The 13726-nt window shown below is 31.9% G+C and overlaps 1 protein-coding gene and 1 non-coding gene across 3 annotated transcripts; one reads left to right on the forward strand and one right to left on the reverse strand.

Moving 5' to 3' along the window:
• The first annotated feature begins 3863 nt into the window (after nt 1-3863).
• On the forward strand, nt 3864-10273 carry LOC127899394 (uncharacterized). 2 transcript variants are annotated; one of them, XM_052432763.1, is made up of 2 exons: nt 3864-7468; nt 8582-10273. In XM_052432763.1, the coding sequence occupies exons 1-2, from the start codon at nt 4882-4884 to the stop codon at nt 10267-10269; spliced, it is 4275 nt and encodes a 1424-aa protein (XP_052288723.1). In that variant the 5' UTR covers nt 3864-4881; the 3' UTR covers nt 10270-10273. The 2 variants fall into 2 exon arrangements, with proteins under 2 accessions (XP_052288723.1, XP_052288726.1); XM_052432766.1 differs by having other exon boundaries at nt 9008-10273.
• LOC112497421 (small nucleolar RNA R71) lies at nt 5399-5507 on the reverse strand. Its single transcript, XR_003064217.2, has one exon. It is a non-coding gene; the product is annotated as a small nucleolar RNA R71 (small nucleolar RNA).
• Nucleotides 10274-13726: the final 3453 nt, after the last annotated feature.

Raw genomic sequence — 13726 nt, forward strand, 5'->3', positions numbered from 1 at the left:
GGGTATGGATGTGGAACCTTAGGCTTCATACCCAAGATTCCCAACTCATCCTTCAAAGAACCTTTAAAGTAAAATGGTGGTCCAAATTTGACGAATACTCAAAATTGACTGAAAATTTGGTCCGAGATTGGCTTTCTGCCAAAGGCCTTCTTCAACCCACCATAACACATTCCAAAGCCCAACAAACCTTTTTGACCCAAAAGTCCAAAGCCCAATCACTATTGGCAAGTGCCAAAACAGAAGAAGAATACTTCAAAGCCATGGAACAGCTCCTCGCCTCCCGGTCAAAGTCATCAGTGGCTGACACCTCTGAAGACGAAGATGAAGATGAAGAACCATTCATTTCTCTTGGAGACGAAAATGAAGATGATTGTTTTGGAATTTTTTCTCCTTTAAAGCATTGTAAATAACTATTTAGTTATTTACTTAAAAAAAAAATATATTTGTTCTGTATCTTCGGGTGGTCCTCTGGACACAAGTGAGAGCGCACATGTCTCTTCACCCGTATCATATTTCAATTTTTGTACAAAGAATCTACTATTCAAAGATACGATCCAAATGTTACTGTGCACTTAAAGCTCCGCTACAGTGAACAGTGCAGGTTTCCAAAGTTTACTGTACACTTAAAATCCCGCTGCAGTGAACAGTTTAAAGATCTTTGTATAAAAACTGAGAGGAAGACTCAGACTCCTCAGGTTTTTCATTTCTAAGTTTAGAACTTCTCTCTCTTCTTCTCTCCCTTCTCTTTAGAATCCTCTCTCTCTCTCTCTCTCTCTCTCTCTCTCTCTCTCTCTGGGAATAGGAATCTGGAATCCGAAGACAAAAAAGAATTTCTCCTGTCTTCAGATTAATTTCCCATTATTTCCCTTTCTTTTCTACAAAGAAAACCAACTGATGTAAGCATTTCATTCCAGTTTTATTAAAGCATTTGTAATTTTATTTAAAGCAATTTAATTTTCGCACTTTAAATTTCAGCAATTTAATTTTATGTAACATTTAAATTTCCGCAATTTACATTTAAAGCATTTAAATTTCAGTCTTTTAAAGCTTTCTATGCATGCTCTGCAGACTGATCTGTATCAGATCTGCCATATAAATTGTACGTTCCTCTGAGGCAAAGAGACCAGATCTCGATCCTCAGTTGTAAAATCTTCTCTTCTCCCTCCATTCCTTCAGAGCACCATTTCCGGGAACCGGATCTGGTACTGTGTTTGTACCCAAGCCTTTAGATGTATGTGTTGCTAGGCTTGCTAAAGAATTTAATAAAGATTTGGTAAATTGTTTAAAATCTGACAACCGCGTTTAAAGAACTTAATTATTATTTGGTAAAGCAAAATTAAGTTGGTATATCGGCTGGAAACCCGAACGTGCGGGCTATTGATCTGTTCTAAGTCAGATCTGGGTCCAAAGGTAGATTCCCTTCTGCATCGATCTGGTTTAACAACGCCACGTACTAATTTAATAAATATAAAACCTGACCAACCGCGATCCAAAGCAAATCTACTTAATCGAAAGTTGGTAACTGAATTTAAAATTTGAACAACCGCGATCCAATTTGTTTTTATCTAAAGCAATCAATAAAGAATTATTTCGAAAACACATCCATCCTTCGATCCTATTAATATTATTATTATATCTATATAATAATATTAATAATTCTCTATAAATATAATAATATTATTTTTAAGTAATTTTAAGTTGGAATCAATGTAAATTATTATTTTTAACTAAAATAATATTATATTTAAATAAGTTTAATATTATTATTATTTTTAAATGTACTTTAAAAATAATATAGTAATATTATTTAAATAAATATGATATTACTTATTTTACTTAATTAAATTTAATTAAATAAAGATAAAAAGGTAAAAGTTCTCACTCCCACTTCCCTCCATGAAAGTGGGAATTTCATTCCCCAACTCTAAAAATAAGTGGGGCCCACGGAGTGTGATTCCCACTCATCTCTTAAAATATGTAAGTAAGAGTGATGATAGAGCCACAAACTCTTGTACAAACTTATCTTATATAAACTGATGTGGCATTAATTCATTGGTTGAATAAAATTATAAAATAACAAAAATAAATCATGTGCGCCAAGAGATATTTAATTCAACCAATAAATTAATGCCACATCAGTTTGTGAAAGATAAATTTATACAAGAATTTGTGGCTGTATCATTACTCATGTAAGTAAAAATTGGAATGAGAGGAATCTACCCTCCTCACTTCTACTTCATTTTAAGTGAACATAGCATAAATCTCTTTGTTTTATTTAGTGTTTAAAATTGCATTACTTTGTGGTCTTGTCTACGATTCATCCATCAGGTAAATGTCGCGCAATACACACAATAAAACTTCTCTATAGTCATATTATTAGGACCAAACAATTTTATTACTATGAGGATGTTATAGCTTAATTGATGTGTAGTTATAAAAATTATTGTTTTGAATTAGTTATCCTTAGTGTTTTGGTAATTAATTGATTATTTTAATATAAAAGTAAAATATGTGTTACATTTTCAAATCTAATGTATAAACATTGATAAAAATTAAAGAAATAGTTTTAAAAAATTAGTGTGTGTTGATTAGTATTAAAAATTGTTTAATTATCAAGCGATAATATGTTATTTTATGCTTATGTTATAATTTATATTTGTGTTTATGTAATATATTATGAATTATTAATTATGTTTTAAATATATTTAATTTTGTATATTTTTATGTGTTTATTAGGAAAATTATTAATTTCACGTACTTCGAGGCTCCAAACAAATAAACGGAAGTCAAATTTGGATTCTGGAGGTCCGAAAACCTTAAGATCAGTCAAGATCATCTTAAAATTTGGCTTGTTTAAAAAAAGTTGACTTTTTCTGTTGACCGAGCACTGATTGGATGATGAAATGAGCTTACAATAGATATGAGTGCATGGGATAACTGGCAATCTTGACTAAATCTCAACCGTTCATGATTCAATGGCCATGATTGTGCCACGTGGCAATGGTTGGTGAAGCAAGTTGGAGGATCCGAATCTTTGTATTCGGGTCGACCCGATCCACCCATTAACCCGCCAAATCTCAACCGTTCTTTGGGCAAATTGGACGAGTCAAATGATGCCATGTGTGATGTTGACTTTTGAAGTTTGACCAGCCATTGGATCTTGATCTAAGGGTTGTGAGGAGCACATGCATGAAGCCTATGATGGACCGCAAAGCACTAGATTATGAATTTATTTTTCTATAAATAAGGCCTCATTTTTATGTTTTAATCATCTCTCTACAACTCTCGTCTTCTCAAATTCTCTCCATCTCCTTGTAATCTTGATTTCCAGGTGTGTTTTTAATATTTTGTATAATTATTTTCATTAATAAAATTAGTTTTATTTCTAATTTTAGTTGTTTTTATTTCTTTTAATTATAAGTAATTCAATTTTACTACTTCTTTTTATTTTAATTATGCTTAACTAAATAATATTAGTTAGGGGAAGGTGAAACTCTTAAGAAATAAATATGATTTAATCAAATTCTATGTTTAATTTTATAAATTAAATTATTTTCTATTTAATTTTATACATGTTTTATATTTTGAAAATTTGATTTATTGTAGACAAACAAATGAATTTGGCACAATAAATTCTTAAGATCTTAATATAAGGCATGGTGAAATGGTATTTTGACTTATTGTAGACAAATTAAATTTTGGCACAATAAATACTTAATTTATCATAAAATTAAAGGGAAAATAATAATAATTTGTATAATTAATCTTTTGGGTAATAAATCTAAAACAAATTGGCAAAAAGAATTTATTAAGTTTTATTTATTTCTAAGAGTGGATCCATAACCTTAACTAGTTCAATTCCATAGTTTCATTTAAATTAAGTTGTTTATATTCAAGTTTTAATTTCAATTTTTAGATAAAATAAAATAAACTAATTAAATCTTTTCTCTGTGGATCGACCTCGGACTCACCGAGTTATAATACAACAAGACACTCTTATACTTGGGAGTTAAAATTTACTTTTAAGTTGTGTCATGTTTTTGGCGCCGTTGCCGGGGAAAAGTTTTTTTATTTGGTTTGTTTTTCCGTTTTTTATTTTTCTCTTATATGTAAAATTTCGTTTACCCCCTTTTTCTTTTCTTAAATTCTCTTTTGTCCCCATATCTTTCATAATTCTAGTTTCACCCCAACAATTTCCGTTTCCAGCCCAATCTTCTGGTAATTACGTTCGGACCCCGATATCTTTCAATTGTTTCACTTTCATCCCAAATTGCTAATTCTAAACTTTTAAAAATTACAGTTTGACCATAAAATTAAAAATAATTTGCAATAGAATCCCTAGACGAAATTCCTCAACATAATCAAGACTTGGACATATTTGGACATACTTTGGACATATTTGGACATACTTTGGACATATTTGGACATATTTGGACTTATTTTGGACCAAACTAACTTTAACTACTAACTCTAATTACTAACTCTTAACTTACTAACTGTTAACTCCTAACTTTTATTTAATTTCAGTTATTTAATTTTCTGCATTTATTTTATTTCGTATTTATTTATTTTTATTTTTTGCTTTATTGGTGGGTTTAACCACCAAACTAACTACTAACCCTTAACTTTTATTTTCAGTTATTTAATTTTCAGTATTTATTTAATTTTGCATTTTTTATTTTTTTAATTGGTGGGTTCAACCACCATTTTTTTTATATTTTGCATTTATTTATTTATTTATTTATTACTTTGTTGGTGGGTTCAACCACCATTTTTGTTATTTAATTTTCTTTTGTATACTTATATTATTTGCTTATTTATTTTTTTATTTTATTTTGTTATCAATTTGTGTAAATATTATCTTTATAACATAACCCTTGCATGAGACATTGGTCTCGATCTTCAAGTGGCAGGTTAATTCGTAGATCTCAATCTCCACCACCAATCATGGATGAGAATGAAGGCGAAAACGTTTTGGGCGAACTTAATCCTCAAATTGATCAGGGAGACAACCAATCTCAACATGGGCATGATCAGAATCAACCAAGGACTCTGAGAGACTACATGAATCCAACCAGAACCGGAGCACCGTCGTGTATATTATTTCCTCCAGAAGCATCTCGATTCAATTTTAAATCAGGTATTATCCAACTTTTACCAACATTTCATGGTTTAGAATCTGAGAATCCGTACTTGCATCTAAGAGATTTTGAGGAAGTTTGTAATACATACACGGACCAAAATTGTAGCATGAACATAATTAGATTAAAGCTTTTTCCTTTTTCATTAAAAGATAAAGCTAAAACTTGGCTACAAAACCTTAGATCTAGATCAGTAAGAACTTGGAATAACATGCAAGAACAGTTTTTGAAAAAATTCTTTCCACCTCATAGAACAAATTCTTTTAAAAGGCAAATCACTTCTTTCACTCAAAAAAATGGAGAAACATTATACCAATGTTGGGATAGGTTTAAAGAGTTGCTTAACATATGCCCACATCATGGTTTTGAAACTTGGCGATTGGTCACTTATTTCTACGAAGGCTTAATACCCCAAAGTAGACAGGTTGTTGAAATGATGTGTAATGGTGAATTTAGGGATAAAAATCCTGAAGATGCACTAGATTACCTTGACCAATTAGCTGAAAATGCACAACATTGGGATACTGTTGGAACTTTTGAATTGACAAATAAGCAACAATCATCTCCATCTAGTGGAGGAATCCATAACCTTAGGGAAGATCATGATTTACAAGCAAAATTTGCATCCCTAGTTAGGAAAGTTGAAGCTTTGGAGCATAAAAAGAGTGATCAAGTAAAATCTGTTCAAGAAATTGCATGTAACATATGTAATTCGAATGATCATTTCACTCAAGAGTGTCCCACTTTGCCTGCACTTAAAGAATGTCTAAATGATCAAGCTAATGTCATTAACACTTTCAATAAACCAAACCCATATTCACAGACTTATAATCCTGGTTGGAAAAATCATCCGAATTTTAGTTGGAGGAATAATAATAATGCACAATCTTCACAAGCACCACCTCCACAAAATTTTCAAAATCCTCAGCCTTATGCACCATATGTTCCACCACCTTGGAAAAATCTGGAGGACACAATGCATTCATTCATCAGAAAGCAAGATGTTATTAACAATCAAAATGCACAAACTTTTTCTGATTTGAAAGATACTTTTGCTAAAATTGCTTCTGCACTCACCATTCAAGAAAAAGGAAAATTTCCAGCCCAACCACAACCAAATCCTAAAATTCAACAAAATTCACCCACAGACCAAGTCAAGTCAGTTATAACTCTTCGTAGTGGTAAGGTTGTTGATAGACCTATGCCTGAACCTTATGAAAATGATAAAAATTCAAAGGGTAAGGAAGGACTAAATGAACTTACACCTAGTGAAGAAATAACTAGTGTTCCACCTGAACCACCATTTCCGCATGCATTGAATAAATCAAAGAAATCAAACCACTCTTCTGAAATTTATGAAATCTTTAAGCAAGTGAAAGTTAACATTCCTCTATTAGATGCAATCAAGCAGGTTCCTTCATATGCCAAATTTTTAAAGGACTTGTGCACTGTTAAGAGGAAATTGAAGGTAAGAAAGAGTGCTTTCATGGCCGAACAGGTAAGTACAATTCTGTCTACTAATAATAAGTTGAAATATAAAGATCCTGGTTGTCCTACCATTTCTTGTATTATTGGTAACCACAGAATTGAGCATGCTTTACTAGATCTTGGTGCTAGTGTTAATTTGCTTCCATATTCAGTTTATCTTCAACTTAATCTTGGTGAGTTAAAATCAACTTCAGCTACACTTTTGCTTGCCGATAGATCCGTTAAAGTACCAAAAGGAATAGTGGAAGATGTTTTAGTACAAGTTGATAAATTTATTTATCCTGTGGATTTTATTGTCTTGGAAACTGAACCTGTTGTGAATAATTACAAACCAATTCCTGTAATTTTAGGTCGACCATTTTTAGCAACTGCTAATGCTTTGATTAATTATAGGAATGGTTTAATGAATTTATCCTTTGGGAATATGACTTTGGAATTGAATGTTTTCAACATGTGCAGGCAACCTAATGAAGAAAATGAGAATGAAGATGATACTGATGAACAAAAGGAATTGTTTGAATCTTGTATCGAGGAAAATATTCAAAAAGAGGATTTTTCTGAACTTTCTAATGTTTGTTTAGTTAATTCAATTGAGTCAAATAAGCAACTTGAACTTGATATTTCTAATATAAATTCGTTGCTTGATTCTATGCAGACTTCGCAAAATTATGATGACGAGCCAAAATTTGAGGAGCTTGGAAGTATTGAAAAGACAGAACAACAAGAAGCACCTAAAATGGAATTGAAACCTTTGCCTGAAGGATTGAAATATGCTTTTCTTGGAGAAGAACAAACTTATCCTGTTGTGATTTCTTCTACTTTAACAAGCGACCAAGAAGGTAAGTTACTAACTGTTCTTAAAAAGCATAAAAATGCAATAGGATGGACTTTAAATGACATTAAAGGCATTAATCCCTTAATCTGCACACATAGAATTAATTTGGAAGAAAATGCTAAAATATGTCAACAACCTCAAAGAAGATTAAACCCACACATGAAAGAGGTAGTCAAAACAGAAGTCCTTAAATTACTTGATGTGGGAATTATCTATCCTATTTCTGATAGTAAGTGGGTAAGTCCTACACAAGTAGTGCCTAAAAAATCTGGAATCACTGTTGTTAAAAATGAAAAAGGTGAATTAATTCCAACACGAATTACATCTAGTTGGCGCATGTGCATTGATTATAGAAAATTAAATGAAGCCACTAGAAAAGATCATTTTCCATTACCATTCCTTGACCAAATCTTAGAAAGAGTAGCAGGACATCCCTACTACTGTTTTTTAGATGGATATTCAGGTTATTATCAAATTCCTATAGCACTTGAGGACCAAGAAAAGACCACATTCACATGTCCTTTTGGAACATTTGCATTTAAAAGAATGCCATTTGGGCTTTGTAATGCTCCTGCAACATTTCAAAGATGTATGTTAAGCATTTTTTGTGATATGGTTGAACATTGTTTAGAGGTCTTTATGGATGATTTGACTGTGTTTGGGAATTCTTTTGATGATTGCCTTGATAATTTGGAGAAAGTTTTAAAAAGATGTGTTGAAAAAGAACTTGTGTTGAATTGGGAAAAATGTCACTACATGGTTACTTCTGGAATTGTTTTGGGTCATGTTGTTTCTATTAAAGGAATTGAAGTTGACAAAGCAAAAATCGAAGTCATATCTAAATTGCCACAACCAAAAACAGTTAGAGATGTGCGATCCTTTTTAGGACATGCTGGATTTTATAGGAGGTTTATAAAAAACTTTAGTGCCATATCTAAACCACTTTGTAACCTCTTATTAAAAGATGCACCGTTTGAATGGAATGATGATTGCCAAAAATCTTTTGAAAAAATAATTTGTCTTTTAACATCTGCACCTATTATGCAATCTCCTGATTGGTCTTTGCCATTTGAATTAATATGTGATGCAAGTGATTTTACTGTTGGTGCTGTTTTAGGACAAAGAAGGGATGGTAAGCCTTTTGTGATTTATTATGCGAGCAAGACTTTGGATAGTGCTCAAATGAATTATTCTACAACTAAAAAAGAATTACTTGCTGTGGTATTTGCATTAAACAAATTCTGTTCATATTTGCTTGGCTCTAAATCTGTTGTGTTTACTGACCATGCTACTGTGAGATATTTGACGAGTAAACAGGATGCCAAACCGAGACTAATTCGTTGGATTTTGTTACTACAAGAATTTAACCTTACCATCAAAGATAAAAAGGGTGCTGAAAATATTGTTGCTGATCATCTATCAAGACTCACATCCGAATTCTACAATGATATAACACCCATAAATGATTCTTTCCCTGATGAATTTTTATTTTCTGTTACTTCAATGCCATGGTATGCTAATATTGTTAATTTTCTTGTTACAGGTAAAATGCCTTTGCAATGGAATGCTCAAGAGAAGAAGAAATTTTTTGTTGAAGTAAAGAAATTTTATTGGGATGATCCTTATTTGTTCAAATATTGCCCAGATCAAATTTTTCGGCGATGTATTCCTGATAATGAGGTAAGTAGTGTCATTAATTTTTGTCATTCTGAAGCATGTGGTGGTCACTTTTCTTCAAGAAAAACTACTGCTAAACTTTTGCAGTGTGGATTTTATTGGCCTACCATGTTTAAAGACACATATGAATTTTGCAAAAGTTGTGAAAAATGTCAAAAATTGGGATCAATTACAAAAAGAAACATGATGCCCTTAAATCCCATACTTGAAATTGAAATATTTGACTGTTGGGGAATTGATTTCATGGGTCCATTTCCATCATCTTTTGGATTTGTGTATATATTAGTTGTAGTTGATTATGTCTCAAAATGGATTGAAGCAATTTCTTGTCGAAATAATGACAGTAAAACTGTGATTAAATTTTTAAGAGAAAACATTTTAAGTCGATTTGGAATCCCTCGAGCCATTATCAGTGATGGAGGTAAGCATTTTTGTAATAAGTCATTTGAGTCTTTAATGAAGAAATATGGAATTACACATAAAATTGCTACCCCTTATCATCCTCAAACAAATGGTCAAGTTGAATTAGCAAATAGGGAGATAAAACAAATTTTGGAAAAAACGGTTAACCCAAACCGAAAAGATTGGTCTCTTAGACTTAATGATGCACTTTGGGCTTACCGCACTGCATTTAAAACATCATTAGGAATGTCACCCTATCGGTTAATTTATGGTAAACCTTGTCATTTACCTGTTGAACTTGAACATAAATCACTTTGGGCTATTAAAGCTTTTAATTCAAATTTGGTTGATGCTGGTAATGTGCGAAAATTGCAATTGAATGAACTTGAGGAATTAAGGAATGATGCATATGAAAATTCAAGAATTATTAAGGCAAGAACAAAAGCATTTCATGATAAAAGAATTTTTCGAAAAACATTTGAGATTGGTCAAAAAATGTTGCTTTATAATTCTCGTTTTCATTTATTTCCAGGAAAGTTAAAGTCAAAATGGAGTGGCCCATTTGTTGTAAAAAATGTATATTCATATGGGGCCATAGAAATTGAGAATCCAAATAATGGTGTCACATTTAAAGTTAATGGTCAAAGATTAAAACCATATCTGGAACATCACCCACGTGACGAGGACACCGAAATTAATTTGGATGACCCACCAGTTCTTGATTAAGTTTTTAATGATTTTTTTTTGTTTTACTATTATTTTACCGTTTCGTTGTTTGACTTTTTTTTTTCCTTAGATTGATGCACTGTACATAGTTTTTTTTTTAACATTGTTTTTCTTGTGTAAGCGTGTTTGTTTGATAGTTGTACATTCTCTCATCAATTTTCATTTTACATCATGAGCACCTCAATGAGAAAATACCTGTTCGCACATCTTAAAAGATTTCGGCGTATAAAATTTCACTTAAGAGGCCTGATACAAAGCTGTAAATCACATCCACTTTGGGATCTGCAACCACCAGAATTCGTGTCCTATGTTGAGGATCTAGAGGGACAACTTAGAACAGTAGAGAGTGGCATATATGAATTTCAAATGGAGCTTGAGGTTAACTCAATGAGAGGACGAATGTAAGTTCATTTTCCTTTTATATTGTGTGCTTCTTTTTGCTCGCTTTCACGCTTGATTTGATTTTGCAAATTTGATTTTGGTGTGTTTTGATTTATTTTCCCATATAAATGGCGGATAACGGTACTCCGTGACTTCTTAAGTCGGTATCTTCAGTTTCCCACAATAACTGAAACCCCAAAATCAAACATGGAAGAAATACAACATAAACTCCATAAGCATTTTCCTTCTCTCCCTCAGAATGCCCTCAGGAAAATTTACAAAGCTCGTTGTGAACGATTGCGTTTGTTAATGATCAATGGCATTCCTTCTGACATTCGTTGGTTAATTGAAGCAAAGGTCCGATTAGCAGTTTATAAGAAAACTGGATAGGAAGCCGATCCTCGACCCATAGAGGGCGTTCAAGCCGTTACTGGACGTAAAACCAGAGGAAGATGTGAGCCACAATCACAACTACCAGTAAATATCCTTTCACTTCACTGTTATTTTACTTTACTGGTATTTTATCACTTGCATTATTGCATTTAGCGATGTGATTTTGTATTTAATAAATATTTGGTTTTCTTTTACTGTTTGCTTTTTCTAATCATTACTTTCTTTTTACTGTTTGTTTTTGAATTATTGAGCCACGAGCTTTACTCGTCATTTGACAAATATTGCCAACCCATTTATAGATGTTTCTCATTATTTATGTTACCAAGATCTTTAAATATGAGCTCATTTTTCAAACACTCACAACTTGTTTTTGAAAAATCAGTCCAATGGCATCATCTTCGAGTAAACAATTCAAAAACATTTGTGTGCTTTCTGGGTTTCACTATGGAAAGTACAAAGAGTTCGTTCAGGCAGCTGTAGATCTTGGTCGTGTCATAGCAGAGAGGAAACTGCATCTTGTATATGGAGGAGGTGAACGAGGGTTATCAAGACTTGTCTCAGAAGCTGTTTTTACCAAAGAAAGCCAAGTACTCGGCATTATCCCAAAACCCATGAAACCGCTAGTGTGCATGTCTGGCCCACCAATTGGAGAAGAATTAGTGGTATCAAGTATGCAAGAGAGAATATCTGAAATGATGAATCACGCTGATGCTTTTATTTTCTTGCCAGGAGATCTTGCAACTTTTGAGGCACTAATTACATTTGCATCTTGGGCCCACTTGAACATTCATCAAAAACCCATCGGTTTGTTAAATGTTAATAATTTTTATGACGGCTTGCTAACTTTTATTAATCATGCAATAAAGAATCATTTTGTTCCACATTCTGTAAAAAAACTATTTATCTCTGCTTCTACTGCTAATGAGTTACTTGATCTTTTACAAGCTTATACACCAGAGCCAGATCCACAGACTGTTGCACTTAATTGGTCGACTAATGATGGTAACGGTAACAGTAGCAGTAATAAGAAGTGCGATTTAGATTTAACTCTCCGTTTGTAAATATTTTCTGTTGTAGTGTTCATGTGATGTCTTCTACACTCTTTCTCTTTCCTTTTAAAACATTGAGGACAATGTCTTTTTCAGGTTGGGGGGAGGGAATAGTTGATAATTGTGGAATGTCTTGGTCCTGGTTATGTGTTTACAAAAAAAAAAAAAACATTTTTTTTTTCTGTAAAGACTAACTTAGGACAAATTTGAGTCGAAGATGGCAGGATATAGAGAATGTAGTCTCTCTAGAAACGCATCTTCTTAATCTTAAGAGTGTTGTTAAAAAAAAAAAAATTGACTTTTTCTTCATCTTTGTTATCTACTTTTAAGCTTCTGCATCAAGTTCAGGTGAGATCTCTTCTTCTTCTTCTTTTATTATTCTCTTTTATTTTTATTTATTTATTTATTTTTATTTTTTTGCATATCTGTAAAATTATAAAATGTTAAGATAATGTTTAGATTAGGTCGTGGGGTGGGGATAATTGACGTATGTTTTAAATATGTGTGTTGTATTTCTCTTTTCTCTTTTCTTTTCTTTGTTAAACAAAAAACCAAAAAAAAAAAAACTGTTTTTTGTCTAGGATGGCCGTGTAAAAAGTCACGACTTTTGAGACGCATCCTAATAGTCTTGTTGTATTATATTTTGATTTTGAGATTCATAGTAAGTTGTTTTTGTTCCATTTTCTTTGAATTACTCAAATTTGTGAACTCTCCACTTAGTTATTAAGTTATTTAATTGTTTACTCATTTAACAAGTATTATTGAATCATTCTTCACACACACATTATGACACATACTAGTGGGTTGTAAGTTAAAATTTTACAGCATTTAGTTCTTTTGATTTATTAGGAATAGTATCTAAGGTAGTAGAAAGTGTATATTTCCAAAAAAAAAAATCAAAAAATCAAAAAAAAAATGTTTTTAATTTTGTTATATCTAGAAACCCGAGTAATTAAGTCCATAGGGGTGCTTCAACACCTAGTGCCCTAAGGTCAACTGGTCTGGGAGTTACTGGCCTAAAGCTCGCTACATGGGTAATAGATATATTGTTTGTTTATTAGAAACCCGAGTAATTAAGTCTGTAGGGGTGCTTCAACACCTAGTGCCCTAAGGTCAACTGGTCTGGGAGTCACTGACCTAAAGCTCGCTAAACGGGTTAGAAATGTAATATAAAAAAAAATGTGTGAATAATCTATTGCCTAAAGATATAATTTCTAATGAATTTTAGAACGAAAATGTTGTTTTTCTTTTAATGAAGCCCCATAAGTATTGTGTTAATTACTTGAGCACAAAAGAAGGTTTGATGATATTCTGGATAATGAGTGAACATCAATGTGGTAAAGGAATTTGGGAGAGTTCATTTATTTGGTAATTTAGAGGATATAGAGGATAGATGAACAACTATTAACTTGCATGTGAATTTTATAAATCTTAATATAACGCTTTAATTGCTAGAGGGCTAGCAATAAGCTGGTTGGGGGGTGTGATTAGTATTAAAAATTGTTTAATTATCAAGCGATAATATGTTATTTTATGCTTATGTTATAATTTATATTTGTGTTTATGTAATATATTATGAATTATTAATTATGTTTTAAATATATTTAATTTTGTGTATTTTTATGTGTTTATTA

This window comes from Citrus sinensis, chromosome 2 (genome assembly GCF_022201045.2).
Source record: "Citrus sinensis cultivar Valencia sweet orange chromosome 2, DVS_A1.0, whole genome shotgun sequence".
NCBI lineage: Eukaryota > Viridiplantae > Streptophyta > Magnoliopsida > Sapindales > Rutaceae > Citrus > Citrus sinensis.